The sequence below is a fragment of the Plectropomus leopardus genome, chromosome 7 (assembly GCF_008729295.1).
Source record: "Plectropomus leopardus isolate mb chromosome 7, YSFRI_Pleo_2.0, whole genome shotgun sequence".
NCBI classification, from domain to species: domain Eukaryota; kingdom Metazoa; phylum Chordata; class Actinopteri; order Perciformes; family Serranidae; genus Plectropomus; species Plectropomus leopardus.
Genome location: NC_056469.1, coordinates 20255127 through 20270949, shown reverse-complemented (window position 1 = coordinate 20270949; position 15823 = coordinate 20255127). Strand labels below are relative to the sequence as shown.

Sequence of the window (15823 nt, the reverse complement as noted above, 5' to 3'; positions counted from 1 at the left end):
AGCTTTCTGCTCATGTTAAATCATCCTTTACAATGCCTACGTTTTCCTCTGTTCCTCTATCAGGCCTATTCTCACTACAAGCACAGAGCCCACTCATATGTCAAGGGCAGCATAGCTGTCTTGATCTCAAATAGCAGAACAGAAGCATCGCGTTCATTGACATTGTTGGGCTTTGATGAAGGGAGGGTCACAAAATGCCTCAGGACCATGAAATAGAACATGCACCGTACTAGTTTATACTTTCAGTTTTGTTTTCGCAGAACAAGATAAAAAAAAGTATGAGCAGCTCCCGACAACATTCACTTCTACTGCAGCTATTTTCCTTCAAGTGGGCAAAACCTTTGCTGTGTCCATGGTCGTGTTATACCTATGTAGCTGAAGTAAAGAAGGAAGCCTTTGAAAGGTGGCTGTCTAAACCTTGTGCACCTGGCTTTATCGTGACATGGCAGATGGTTGCATAGATTTTAAGTATAACTCGCTTTGAAGGTTGAATCATCAAACAGGATTACGTTTTTGCATCCATGCAGCAGTTTAAGTTATGTGTAATGCATGTGTGATGGTCTGTGATACAAGTAATTTGTATGAGGCAACCTCACCATAAATCTGAGCATGTTCATAATGTGAAGTCCATGATGCACCTGAGTCTTTGTCTGCTTTTTGTCTTGAAAACATATTTAGTACGACCATTTCTAAATAAAAGTAATGTCCTGTTCAGGATTCTTTGGCCCTGAGTCCAGAAATATTGAATATCTGCTGATACTAAGTCATGTCATCATGGGACATCTCGACTAAACAATAAAGAAATAGGTGGCATGAAGCGAATATTTTCCGTCACTGACTGAATCACAAAACAATCAAAAAAACAACAACTGAAGGCTGTCCGACATTTTGGCAGATTAGAACACTGCGGGCGATTTACCATAACGTTAAATAATTCACACCCCTGTCCAGCTGGTAGCGTGATAGTGATAGTGATAGTGGGGCAAAGACAGGCTGAGTAAATCAATACAATGTGTGTAACTTTACAATAAAATAAGACTTGTGCATTCACAGTACTAACATTACTGGAACTCCAGAGGGCAAAAAGTAGAAAAAGGAGGAATTGATGGTGGAGGATGATGAGCAAGCATGCAAAAGGCTACTGATTATACTGATGTATCAGCCAGCCTCAGCTAAAATTAAGATGAGTGGTAATAATAGTAATGGATTGACAATTTTTACAACCTGGATGGACAACAAGACATTTTAGTGCAAACTCTGTTTTAGACCTATTTTAAAGGTGAAATGATAATATTGATTGTCAGTTTACGTATAACTTCCACTGCAGATTAGTTACCTCAAAGTTAAGATAATTTACTATTACATGTGGGTATATAGGTCAAGCTTTTAGTGTGAAATATTCCAGTAGGGTATCAGGTAGCAGTTGCATAACCAGGCTCACAATGGGTATTAAACCAGAGATCCACCCATGGCTTATATTGTCCCTTGGAAAATGTCCGGTGGAGGCAGATAGATGCACTGTTTCCCCTCTCCGTGTTGGACAATTAAAAAGAACAAGAAGAAGAAAGAGACCTTAATTTTAATTTGGAGGTATATCCCCTTCCATGTAACAAATGGTGCTCTTTATTTTTGAGATAATTTAAAACTAGATTTAAAATTGGATAACCTTTCCTTGAAATTCTATGGACATACACTGTAGAAAATAATCTAAAAGAAAACTGTTTTTTAAATCTACCGATCCAGTTTTCCAAATAAAGAGAATATTACAGAGTGAGTAGTTGACTAGTTGAATACTATATGGGTACCAATCGTGCACTGTTACTTCAAGCATGTAAGTTATTGGTTCACTTCAACAGATTTATACAGTGTAATATGTGGGTCGAAACCCAGAAAAAGTTATTTTTGTTCTTCTTCCTTGATTGAAAACACACACTACTTGGCAACAGGCTGTTGAGTTGAACTTTGGATTCTTTGCTCAATCCACCTCACCTCTATGGTCCGTCCAAGACAATAAACATGTACGATATGCAGCAAGGATCTATGCCTTTTTAAATGCAGAGCTTTTTAAGTATTTAATATGTTACATAAGTTTATTAATCTGGCATATTTTATCCACCTCACCTCAAGGACAGATGTTTGTGACTTAGAATATTATTATTCCCCAACCAATTCAATGAATACCAATATGAACTTTTAAACATACATTTTAAGTAAAATTCACAGTCTGTAAATACAGAATAAAACAAAGTCGCAACCTCATATTACATTCATTCATTTCCATTCAATCGGGAAGACACTTGTCTGCATACAGATGTCCAAGACAATCTATATTGTGCTCTACTCTGTGTCCATATGTGACTTAGTTTGCAGTGTTTCAACACACCTGACATTATTACTTTACAGCTATCTATAAAAGACTGAGCTCACGCTATTAAAAACCTTTGTTGTTATCAGTGCGGCTTAGGTTGCACCATGACCCCACCTACTAATATATTTTTACACACACTATTTTCTTCCCCTGAAAGAACAGCAAACAATAAGGGGAATAAAATGAGTTTATGAACTTTGTGAGTCAGACAAACAGAAAACATTTTTCTTCCTATGTACAGATGCAACTACTGATAATACTGAAATATTTTGGTGACTGTAAAAATAAGAATATATTAATTTTTATTAGAAATTCAGTCATTGTATGCTTATTTTAAACGGCTAAAAATGTGACAGGCGTCGGCCCGTCGCTAATGCTTTGTTCTGCCACAAAGCAATCAGTTTCTTTTTCATATCTAATCTTTAAGGCTGACTGTCCACATTGTAAATCAGAAGTGACCAGATTGGCTTTGTGTATTTTAGAGAAATTGCAATAATGTGTGATCATAGTGATAATACACAAATACGCATGCTGTGTGTGACTACAGCTCCTTTGAAAAAGAAAACACTTTCAAAAACTGATTTGACTGGTCAGTCTGAGCTGAATAAAAAAAACCAAACTCTTTCAAACTTCTAACAGTACAAACATGACTGGTGTGATCATGTTTTTTATCATTATGCAAAAACAAACAGATTTTGTGGTCTGAACACAGTGGTAGATAATCATAATAATGTAAATGTTGAGATACACTGAAATAATAATAATAAAATAATAATATTTATCAGACACTTCAAATTTACATCTGAGTTTCTATATTCCCTTCAGTTGACTATAACATCACAAGCGGAGTCCACAATGGATTATATCGGTTTTGAAAGAAGTTAGCTTTGGGTTCGGTTTTTGACAGTTTAGCATCTTTCAAAATGCAAAATCTGTTTGTAAAAGAATATTTGACAAAGTAAACAAGCACTTTACAGTGTATTTACAACAAGGTCTTTAAACGTAAACTCAATTTAGAACAATCCTTACTGATTTTTGACATTTTACAAATGTTAAGTAATAAATAAAACAGATTCACAGCAAAGCATACATCTGTGACATGAAATGTATTTAAAGTTCCAGATGTGGTTGTTAAATATGACTGAGGATAGGTTTTGAGTACACTTAAGGAGAATTTAAACAGCTGTCTCTGTATCATCAGCCACACAGCTAACAGCAAAGCCACTGAGGTCTTTATTGTCACTAAAGCACCTGTCAGTGCTCCCATGGATCTCCTCCATGTTTGGTTAAAACAGGAACTGTGATGAAGCGTCCTTAATGCAAATGAGGAAAAAAAGCTAGATTTAAGTCTTTAGATTCATTCTTGAATTTGTAACCCCCAACCTCCCAGAAGAAATTGCCTTGATCTCTCCTCTCCTCCTCTGTCTTCATCTTCCTCACCTTCGTCCTGTGTTTTGGGAGCCGTCCAGGTCCACGGATGGTTTGTCCTTCTGTGTTCACAACAGTCTTTTGATGTACTTTCAAGAAGCGTTGCAGGAATCCAGTTTTGTTTGTAACCTGAGTCGCTAGAAGGTGTGACCTGACATCCCTGCTGAAAGTAAGGAGCAACTGGTTGAGATGGGCAATAATTAGTGTTGCAGTATGGTTGGGTTGGTGTGTTCACAGTGCTATCATCACACCCCGAATCTGACAACTCTGAGCCTTCAAAGCTCTGCAAGGATGACAACGATGGCCCATCCCTGGAGTCTATGAGGTCAGATAAAAGTGGTTTTCTTTCCGAGTTGAAGGGTGATACTGTGTCACCTGTGCTGCTCTTTAACTGAAGAGCAAGTGAAGGCAACGTGAGTTGTCCGTTGATGTCCCGCACTGCTTGCAACAGCAGTGGCCTGGATAGGTTGTTTTCACAAGGGTCCAGATCAGGTAACGGTGGTTCTCCTTGTGAGGTCAGCTTTGGACTCATTCGACCTATATCACAGCTGTTTCCACTGGAGGGAAATGGCAGGTTACTGGTTTCTCTGTCATTAGGAGCCTGCTGGAAGTCTTCATTATGTTCAGAAGGGACATGGACAGCCACTACACTGTAGATTTCAGAGGACTGGGCACTCATGTCTCCATGATTTGGGGTTGGAGTATGTGCACCTGTCCCCACAGAGGAGCCAGTGCTGCCTTGTTGGGATGTGCACAGGATGTCCTGCGGGGAATAACCTCCAGTCCCAACTGAGGGCATATTTGGCTTCGTCCGGATTGTTGCGTAAACTGTATGTTCACTTTGAACGCAGATCTCTGGTTTGGAAATGATGATATTCCGATCTGGATTCAGTACTCTGGATGTGGTGTTGAAAGTGGTTACCTGTTTTAAAGATAAGGACAAGAGACCCAGTAAGTTCCCAAAGATGAGCAACCATTTTTCATTTGATTAAAATAATATTTACAGGGAATTCAAATGTGGGAACTATAGCAGGATTCCACATGAAAATCCTGGGAAAGTTATGAAATTAGACCATTTTCCAGGCCTGGAAATGGTTCGAAATTAACAAAATTTTTTAGAAATGTTTTAAAGACACATTGTTTTATCTATTGTTTAATATATTCTCATAAAATTCCCCAAACAGAATTGGAGACAAAACACTTTCCTAGTATTACTAATTTAAAATCTCGTGCTATATTGCACTATTGAAATGTCACAAGTATCACGTGATGCACAAAGACTAGACCGGCATAGTGTCCTTGCAGAGGCCGTGTCCCTTTTTGGGGGAAAGAAATGTGCTGTCTCATCAGGAAAGAAAATGTCAACAGGTAATATGCAGAAGGTTAACTAAAGCTTTCACACCGAGGTTTTAGCCACATAAGTTACATGAATATTCACTGTCAGTGTGGTAAATTGCTGAATGGTGGTGCAGACAGTTACTATTGATGGATAGCCAACATTAGCTTTAGTGAGAGGCTGCTGCAGTGAGTTACAGTCATATAGTAGCAGCTTCAGATGTCATCTCAAAATAAATCATAGCCTGTAGATCACACAGTTGGCTTTTAGCACGCTGGTTATTTATAAACAACACTTAGCCTAACCATACCTGGTGATTTAATTAAACATTCCTATAAGATTTAATCACCAGGTATCATAATCAGGACATCTATACATGTAGATATTCACATTAAAAAATATTTGGACACTGTCCTTTGGTCAGTAATCCACTTGAGCAGAGAAGACTGCGTGAACTTTACAGCTATCAAACTTAATTTATTACAGTTTCGCACACGCTCAGGTTCAGGCAAGGTCACAAAACAATTATTACACATGTACAGAAGTTGTTTAAAAAGAAATAAATGCATATAAACTTACAAACAAAATGATAATCCAAACAAACATCACATTGCACTGACATTTTTAGGATCTTTGGTTTTCCATTGCCCCAAAAAGGGGCAGCCTTGATGTTTTGTGAAGTGACTGTATGTGCTGGCCTGGTCTACTGGCAGTGGGCATATGCAGGTAATTGGTGGGTGGGTGGGTGGGGGGGGGGGTCTAGGGAAGCAGTAAAGTTAGCAAGAGCTAGCAGTTATGTGCAAATGCCTGGGAAGTTTGTGTTTAATAATTTCTGGCTAAGCCATTTTAAACTGCATATGTAAAGTTAAGTTGCAGAAAATCCCTTTGTAAAAATGTTAGGGAACCCTGTAAATCAGGCATGTCAAACTGGTCCACAGGGGGGCCGGTGTGGCTGCAGGTTTTTGTGCCAACCAACCAAGAGCACACAGTTTGACCAATCAACTGTCTGAAGACGGAGATCAGTTGATTAAATGAGACAAGTCTGGTGTGCTGCTACTTGGTTGGAAACAAAACCTGCAGCCACACCGGCCCCCCTGTGGACCAGTTTGACATAAAGGCTACCACATGATAAAAAATCCAAAATTAATATGCTGGTTTTTATAGGATCAATTTAAACATTCGAATATGAGTTAAAAATGTGCCCGTGTCACAAGACTAAACTTCAGCCACACCACATTTGTCATCATTGAAAATTCCATGAGTCACTAATACACTCTTTCCTGTTGCTAAAACAACATGCGCAGTGTTTCTAAGTATTTAATTACTTTAAGGCTGATGTGTCACATTGCCATCCTGACCATGTATACAGTAATAAAGGTGCCAGAGCACTTGATTTGCCGGTAAGGGAAGCATTTCCTTGTGGACACACCAAAGGACGGGAAGAATAGTCTTACCAATAGCTGAGGCATGCTCTTGTCCTTTCCACCCTTCACATAGTTGCACATAAACACAGCTGACGTTATGATTATGGCCGTCACTAGAGCAGCGACTCCGAGAAGCCATGGCAAAAGCTTCAGAGGATCACCTAAGGCAGAGGACAGTTCGTGTCATATACTAATACGTGAAAATAAGACATGAAAATCAGATACCCTCAAGCGCTTTAAAACGGGGAGTTCTAAAAATTCTCAGTGACACACAAGCTTTGGCATGTTTTCAGGGAGAAGAACTGTAGCATGCCTGTGTGACGCAGGGCTGCGGCTGTACAAGGACATGTGAGTACTTCTCAGAAGGAACTTATCTCAACAGAAATCTAACTGAAACCTATAGAAGTGGAATTCCCTCCTCAAGGCAAAGGACACCTTTAAATGCACTGTAACAACTTGAAATTGTTTTTGCACCTGTGTAATGTGTCATCTGTCATCATTAGTCATTTCCATTCATTGTAATTTTAAGGAGTAAAGAATAAACAATAAGGCGTGCTAAGGTGAGTGGAACATCACCTTTCGTAAACAGACTAGAATTGAATCTCCTGTCCAATGAGTATGACAACAGCAGAGGAGGGAGAGATCATCGCCCAAACCCTTATGAGAGTATTCTTTTTACTATCATTCAAGAGTTAAAAAAAAGTATTTAAAGAGGCATGGATCTACATTATGATTAATGTCAGTATTGTGGCCAAATCCAATAATTCCAATTCCATTGCAACACCATGCATCTGCCTAATTTTAATCAGGGAAGTTTACCTGTGACACTGTGACAGTGAGGCTTGGTGCAGATGCAGGCGTCTAAAAAGGCAACTGATTTGACAGAAACTGTCTTGATTTATTTCCAAACACAACATCGTTTCTAAGTGGCTGCAATCACTTGAGGAGATGAGCACAAAGCACTTGAAGTAAAACAGAAAAGAAAACGCAACATTTTCAAGTATCTTAATTTTCTCCACAGCGGGTGGATCCTTGAAAGCTTCCCACTAAGATGTTGAGTGTCACACTGTTGCCGCAAGTGAAATAAAGTTTTTGTAAATATGATGACTGAAGGGAGAAGATTTACTGGTTTTAGAAATATAAATAAAGTTATTTATTTACTTTATCCATTCAAAACAGGCAAGTAATTTTTAAATACAGGAGGAGTTTATCGTGGACCAAATATATAATACATACACACTCAATTAAATGAAGTACTGGGCACATCTTATGCTGGCAGCACAATTGTTGCTCAGTAATACAGATGTAGTGTTCAACATACTGTGCGTGAGAAGAGGTTTTATTCAGCATTGTGCTCACCTGGCAGTGTGACACAGAAAGAGGCTCTTTCACTCACTGGGCGACCCAATTCAGAATTAGGTTTGTAAAACACGTAGCCGCAGTACTCTGTCTGGGCTTTCTTCAGGTTGATGACGAACTGGCCAGTTTTGGTTTCATTGGCCTGGACACATAGAGGTAGAGACATAGAGATTTTTTTTCTTTTTTACTATAAAAAAGTCTTAACTTCAGTCTTATGGATAATTTAGTTTGTCTTGAGAATTAAAAACAAATAATTAATCAGCGTTTTTCAACAAACTTCAATGAAAACCTAGGCGTTTTACTGCTGTCAACATACAATTAAAAACATTTGAATACATTAATATGTGTAGTTGTTAATCGGTGTTTATTTCCTGTATTAACTCTTTGAAACTTAAGCAAACTGGCCTGATTCCTTTAAATAACATATGAGGAAAGCAATGAGAAACTTTTCAAGAAATGATCCAAAAACTAGCAAAAAAACTAAATTCACAATAAAATTTCAAGAAAAGAAGCAAGCTCTCTCTGTTTCTTTTTTCAGGTTAATTTTCTCGTCACCCTTTACTGATTTCTTGCGAAATGCAGGACATTTCTTGGCAAGTTCTTTGTTCCATGTTTTCGGAAGAAATCAAACCAGTTTGCTCAGGTTTCAAAAGGTTCAAACGCTTGTGAAAGGTGCCTGAAGTTAGCACAAAAAAACTGATATAGCTCCGGGTTTTAACTTTAAAAGATTAAATAATTTGGAAGTAATTGGTACCAATCCTGTGTGCTGATCTCTGCTGGTGATGATACAAGATTTTTTTTTATATCTTTAAGTTTGCTCGTTGTATTATATATATATGTTAGTGGTGGCTTGTATAATTGTATGACTGTATGTTTCTATTGTTTAAATGGAGACTCACCAGTGCAGCCCATGTTGGGTGGGTGATTTTTAAGATATAAACAGTTTCAGCTTTGTTGGGCCCCTTTTTGCTGCTTGTGATGATGTCGCCAACAGAAACTCCATTTGGTCCCAAGGGCAGGCTGACGTTAACATGCAAGGATGACGCTGTTGTGTAGGTCGACAAGATGGGTGGACCAAAAGTAGCTAGAAGGAGACAAAAAAGAGGAATTAATAAATGTTGGAATAGAATACACTTGGCTTGGAGGAAACAAAGCAATACATGATGGTAAAGTGTAAAGCTTCTTACTGTGAGCTAGAGGTTTAAACGTGATGGTGTGGTTATACACTCGACTGTTAGCATACAGCTGAGCTCGGTAGTAAACGTCGTAAAGCGATGGGGTTTCTGCAGTCAGGTTACAGGACAGAGCAGTGATGTTCTGACACTCCTTTTTTTTCTGGTATGATGGTGTCTCCATAGTATCACTGAAAAGAGTAGTACAATGAAGTCAAACACCTTATGTGCCAATATGTGCTTTGTAGAGTTCAATAAACTGTTTGATGCAGTATGGACTTCCAAAACTAACTTACAATAACTCTCTTACAATCTGAGGCAGTACCGTGCAGTACATACAGAGAACAGCCACACAGAGATCATCACGCCAAATCAGCCGTTCATTATTTGGACACACAATTCCTTTTAGAGGGAGGTCAATCAGCAATTTGCTTTAACAAGGAACTGAAATTTAGTGAGCATAGCTGAGCTAGCCCTGCAGCTGATTTGATGCTTAAAGTCACTCCAGCAATTCCAGGTGGCAGTAGATGGTAGAAATGTCAATAGGATTGGGGTGGCACTTGACATTTGTCTGGGAGTGTGCTTCACGAGTAATTAGATGAGACATTTCCACTTTGTTACAATCATTTGTAGAGACTGGGCGAAGTGAAGAAAGGAAAAAAATCGACATGGAAACCATGAAACGGCGATATGAGCATCTTCTCTCAATGTGGAGAGCAGAGTGCAGTCCACGCTGATGACATATAATGGGCCCTATAGATTCTTTTGTGTCGCTTGTTGGTGGCTGTTGAGTCGAACAGACGGATGAGAGGGGGCCAAAAATGTCTGTGGTTCTCAACCCCAAATCTCTTGGTTCCTACTGATTATTAAATCTATGCGTTGTTGAGAAAAGCTTAACTAAATAATTTACATGAATATAGGTTCATTAAATGGGTATAACTCAATATGTTTATAGAAACCTGTCCTGAAGACAACAGATGGAATGGTTACCAAAATTAAAATGTTTTAATGAGGCTTGTAGTTAGACAAACGCACATCTGTCTACTTGTTACAATAAGACAGCAAGTTAACAATTTGTAAGACTAACCCTCCTATTTATTTTTAGAATCTTAATTTAAATACTGATTTTAGCTTTTCCTTTTTGTTTGTTTGTTTTGTTGTTGTTATTTGTTTTTTTTTTCTTTCTTTCCTGCTAGCATAAGACACAAACTACTGTTGTACTGTCTAATTTTCATTTGTACTTGGAAAAAAGACAACCAAGAAAAAGAAAAGAAGCTCTAAAAAAAAAACAGGTTATGAGTCACTTTTTTATTTCACTTCTTGAAAAAAAAGTCAGAATTGTTTCTTGAAAACAATATAGCACTGCTTTTTAAAAACCAAACTTTATACTCTTTGTACGAGTCAACAGTGTATTTGCTGAAGACTGTTTGTTGTAGATTTGGTGTGCCTGTGAGTATCGGCAGGAAAGTAGTTGGCGTATGTGCAGTCGCCTCAAAAAAAAAAAAAAAAAACTAGTCAAACATGTCAAATAATGTTACTCATTTATGTGTTTTTCAAAGTTTGTTGAATAACAACAAAGATCAATCATGGAAGAGTTATCCTTTAACAAAAGTCATAGTCTTTGTCAGCATAAGATGTCACAATGATGATAAAAACTTTGTAATGGGATCCATTGTGTCTGTATACAGTATATTTCCCAGGAAGATGTTAAATAAGCACAGAGCATCTGGCAACCATGGTTACACTCCTAATTTGTTACCAGCCTACAACATGCTTATTTTACAGTGCCTTAACATGGGCACTAACACTATGAGTTCACCAAGTGTTTACCCTGCAAACACATTTATCCTGCTTTGACCGCACCTCTACTTAAGGATCTATACATGGAGGCACAAAGGTGCACGAGGGCAGTGGACGTGTCGTAATAATAATGATAATAATAATGATAAAAATAATAATAATAATAATAATAACAACTTATCCGTCATTTTTGTTTGTACCTCCAGTACGAGACGCTATAGAGAACCTTTTCCCCAGGGAGGTCCGGCTGCACTGGGTCCCAGTGGAGTATGTTGAAAAAGTTCCTGGAGACAAAATACACTTTCCCTCCACCAGTTGAAAGGCAAGCTGCAGGAAAAAAAAGGCAGACCAGCAAAGCCTGTAAATCATTTCGTGGCAGATGCTAATATGATATCCTTGTTCTAGTTTATCCTTTGTTTTGATATTATCTCCTCAATTCATAAATTCTAAAAAATATAAATTTTAATTAATCTTTTATTATTTGGTAGTTTTTTTATTTTGCTTTGTGCTAAATTGCAACTAAGTAAAGACACTGTTCTCTACTGTAGCACAAGCTGTAGACCCTTAGTCCTCGGGGTGCATTTCGCTTTTATCTATGAAGCCCAAATTTTCAATCACAGTACATCCTATAAAAAACTGTTCAAGTCCCAGCACCTCAGCCAGCTGCTCCCTCCATATATGAAATTCCAAGAGAGAGACACAGTTACTCAATTTTAACTGTATAGCTGTTAAGGCCTGATTGATACAGTGCACATACGCTTGATCCAGATTGTGTAAGATGGACTTTGCTTCTGCTGGCGGCTGAAACTAAAAACTGTGCTTTGTTCTTTGATACAAGGAAATAATTGCCTTCTCTTATGCTGATATGCAGGAAAGGGATGCGGAACAACATGCTGTATTTTAAAGCTTGAGTTATTCATACATGGACCATATTTTCATGATGAAAAGTCATATATACAGAGGTAGTGGGTTACCAGATCAGGGCATGTTACAGTTTACAGTTTTAATTTTGCGGCCCATGTTGTTGACAGAGGACTTGAAAGACAAGGAAATTGCACCCGGTGGTTCATTTAAAATTAGCATTTTTATAACCTGTACAATGATAGAGTCAATATTACATCAGGCAGACTCGAAAATGAAATAGCATTTCCCATTGATCCCTATCATTCAAAATGACCAAAGTCATTGTGTTCTGGGGCGCTTCTATATTTCAAATGAGAGGTAATCACTCTCCGTCAAATACATTACTTAGCTTTATTGCATCGCTGTTATTATTTATGTCTCCTATTAGGAATGCTTTGTCGAAAAAAATCTCCCATTAAATGTTTGACTGCCTGTAATCAACATGTGTAAATCAAAACATGAAACCACATAAGCTCCTCTGTACTCACCATAACAGAACAGCAGGAGGATGATGACCTTCATCGACCACATCTTCATTAGGTATTAGGGTCACAAAAAAAGTCCTACTCTAAAGCTGCCGCAGCTAAGTTGTGAGTTATAAACAAAAGTAACATATAATACACACCACAAAAACAAAAACAAAACAAGACTCCCTTATCTACCAAATATCTCAAAATAAACCCAGTCGGTGTCAAAAGGGCTGTAAAATATTAAAGTTCTTTTGGATTTTAGTGCATTTTTCCAGCCTCCGCTCCTTAACCATCTCTCATGCGTCCTGGGAAAGGAGTGGCTTTACTCAGGTGTGCAGGTGTACTTTGGCATATGTTATCATTTTGTTCCTGTTTTTCTGCTTACTGTATGTGCCGCCCACTTGCATTCTCTCTCCAGACTTCCCTTTTCCTCCCTCCTCCTCCTCCCTCCTCCACCTTGAGTCTCTCTCTCTCTCTCCCTCTCTCTTTCTCTCTGCTCGTCTATCAGGTTATATCTGGTTTCAGAGTTTACTGGAAATGATCGAGACTTTCAACTGCAAGAGACAGAAAGTGAAAGAACATGCCCACACACACACAAGGTGACTGAGGTGTGTATCTGGGTTAGACCGCTGTGTACATGGAAGGTGAATCAACGTGCACATAGACATTATCTCACAGTTTTGGTAACAGCTGAATGAATTCATTTGAATAGGCATGTTATTTATTTTCCCGCGATAGCAATTATTTTATTAGAGTAATGATCCAAAACGAGCTAGGAGACATGCCTTGTTGCCATTTTAGTCACCTTATATTTTGAGCAATTAAGATATGCACATAGTTATATGTCAGTGTAATAATAAAAAACTGACACAAAAATAAGCTTTATTACAGAAACCCAACATAATGCTTTGTAGGGCTGGACTCAAATATTTGGCTATTTGAGTATTTGTTATTTGGGTAGGTATTTGGTATTCAGTTGAGGCATTCTGATGTTCTCTGGTGCACCTGTCACACACACAGTGGCAGGAATGATCATTTTATCCAACGGTTATTAATTAGTTTATTGACTGATTCATGCCATTTCTCTGTTGGTGTGAGCAGCACCTGAATGCAAAAGTGTGACCCTGCCCTCCCCCCAACGGTCAGAGTTTTTTTTTTTTTACTTCACAAACTTTGAAGTGTCACAAAGCTGACAAACTGTCGGAGGCTCAGCTGGCTCTCTCTCACCTAACACTGAAGCTCTGTGGCGCACAGTGTCTCTCTCTGGATCCCGTCTTTCCCTCATCGTCCCTCATTTGTGAAGCGCATGGTCTCTCCCCACCTGATGGTGAAACTGTAAAGGTCTCTCCCATACTCACCTGACGGCGTTGGCATGGTCCATCCACTTGGATTCAAGGATGTACTGATTAGATTTTGGAGGTCATTGTTACTGTGACCTTATCTATCTCATTCTTGTGAATGCAATATCTCAAGTACACTGTGAGGAAATTTCTTCAAATTTGGCACAAACATTTGCGTACAATCAAGGATGTACTGTTTAGATTTTGGTGGTCATAGGTCAAAGGTTATGGTCACTGTGACCTCATCTTTCTCATTTAAGTAAATGCAGTATCACAAGAACACCTTGAGAAAATTTCTTTAAATCTCACACAAACATTTGAATAGACTTAATGATGTACTGATTAGATTTTCGTGGTAAAAGGTAAAGGTCATGGTGACCTTGCATTCATCTCATTCTTCTGAAAGCGATATCTCAAGAACACCTGGAAGTCATTTCTTCAAATTTGATACATTCACTTGGACTGGCAATGAGTTGATAAATATTCATGGATGAGCTGGCTGTTGAAATCACAATCTTGAAATGTACATATTTAAGGCAACAGGTCACCAATAATAATGCTGAAGGATTTTTTAAGGGCTATTTTCCAAAAGGTAACAGCTATGAAAGTTGTGACAGGATGTCACAGACACATGACAAGTGTTTGAAGTCTATTTATTCATAAATGAGATAAATGATGGTACACAACTGAAATTACAACCTTGAAATGGGCTTATTTTGGGCAATAGGTCACTGATAAAGATGCTAAGAGATTTGCTGAGGTTTTTTTTTAAACTAACATTTGTGAAAGCTGTGACAGGATATGAAATGTTTACAGACTGTCACTCTATATAATGGTAGTGTTTTAAGAATTGATGATAGAAGTTTGCATACACAATTAGAAATGGATTCCAAATGACAGTTTTCACAACTTGGGTACATTTTTCCTCCTTTTCTCCCAACTCCTTTTCAGTCTTTTGATAGGTGACCCTTTACACACTAAAGGAGGAGTGAATGAGGACCCCATAGAGGTAGGAAGTCAGTACTTTTTCTTTATCTCTCTTATTAACCATGCAAGTAAATCTGAATGATTCATGTTTTGGAGCTCATGGTTTCTGGTAATTTAACTGAGCGATTTAACTGTGGTGAATATAACCAAGCTAACAATATAGAATGTCCATATTGACAAAAGGTTAACGTTGAAAATGTATCATTTTAATGTGCTGTCCTAAGCTGCTTACAACTAGGCTTGTTCAACCGGGTTGAAGCTGTAATTCGCAATTATTGATGAATATTATCTGCAGTAGCTTTGTGTCAGTCTTGATATCTCCCAGTTTTGGGCTATGTTGGAAAGGTGATGTGGGCAGATAGTGTATTTCACAGTTTTAGTCAACGTATAAGAGTCATTATATGAAAGAATCACATAATTAAATATAACTTAATATAGTTGAAATCTTAGATGAAAAACAATGACTTATTATATTCAGAATCAGAATACTAACACATATAGACCAACTTCTCAATGTAAAATCAGTTAACATGAATTGCTCCTTTAGTGCCTTAGCAAAACACAACTCTGTCATAATATGTCAAGTTCAATTTTTATTGTTAGGCTGCTGTACTGTTGATACACAATCTCTTGTTAAAGCAGCAGATAAAAGCTAACAGCTGTGAGGTAATAACAAAACAGCTTTTGAACATGGTTTGTACAATGCAACATTACAAAAAAGACAAGATGATAGAGGAAGACAGTAATGGTCAGGTGGGATATTTCTCCATCACATTAAAAATCATCCAGTGTTTGAGGTGAGCAGGTGGAATTTCCAAGGTGTTGTATGAACAAACGGGTCAGGTTTGAGCTTTTCAAGAATGCCTCAAAGATTATTCTAATGATGTGTTCTCATGAGTTTTTAGTTAGATTTAGTTAGATTAAAGAGGCCAGCATACACTCAGAGTTCTGGCACTGAAACACCTACTGTAAAGGGCATGCAGCTATTATTAATGTTATTAGCTACACCTGTGTCAGGTGTCAACACCATTGTTTACAGAGTAGATGTTGTATTGATGAAGTGACTCATGATGTTTGGACTCTGTGATGACTTTACACCATACTATTTGGTGTGTGTGACACCCAAACATTACACCCATATAATACTGTAAGTAACATCATGCTTTTTACACTGATAAAAAACTTTGAAGAAGTTTAGCACTTTAAAATACACTGCTGGTTATGTTTTATTGCATA

At 38.0% G+C, this 15823-nt stretch overlaps 1 protein-coding gene across 1 annotated transcript; it reads right to left on the bottom strand.

The window, feature by feature from the left end:
* Nucleotides 1-3338: 3338 nt before the first annotated feature.
* On the bottom strand, nt 3339-12574 carry ifnlr1 (interferon lambda receptor 1). Its single transcript, XM_042490283.1, has 7 exons — nt 12279-12574; nt 11088-11214; nt 9103-9278; nt 8815-8999; nt 7916-8057; nt 6587-6717; nt 3339-4718 (listed from the first exon to the last, which is right to left on the bottom strand). The coding sequence occupies exons 1-7, from the start codon at nt 12325-12327 to the stop codon at nt 3726-3728; spliced, it is 1803 nt and encodes a 600-aa protein (XP_042346217.1). The 5' UTR covers nt 12328-12574; the 3' UTR covers nt 3339-3725.
* Nucleotides 12575-15823: the final 3249 nt, after the last annotated feature.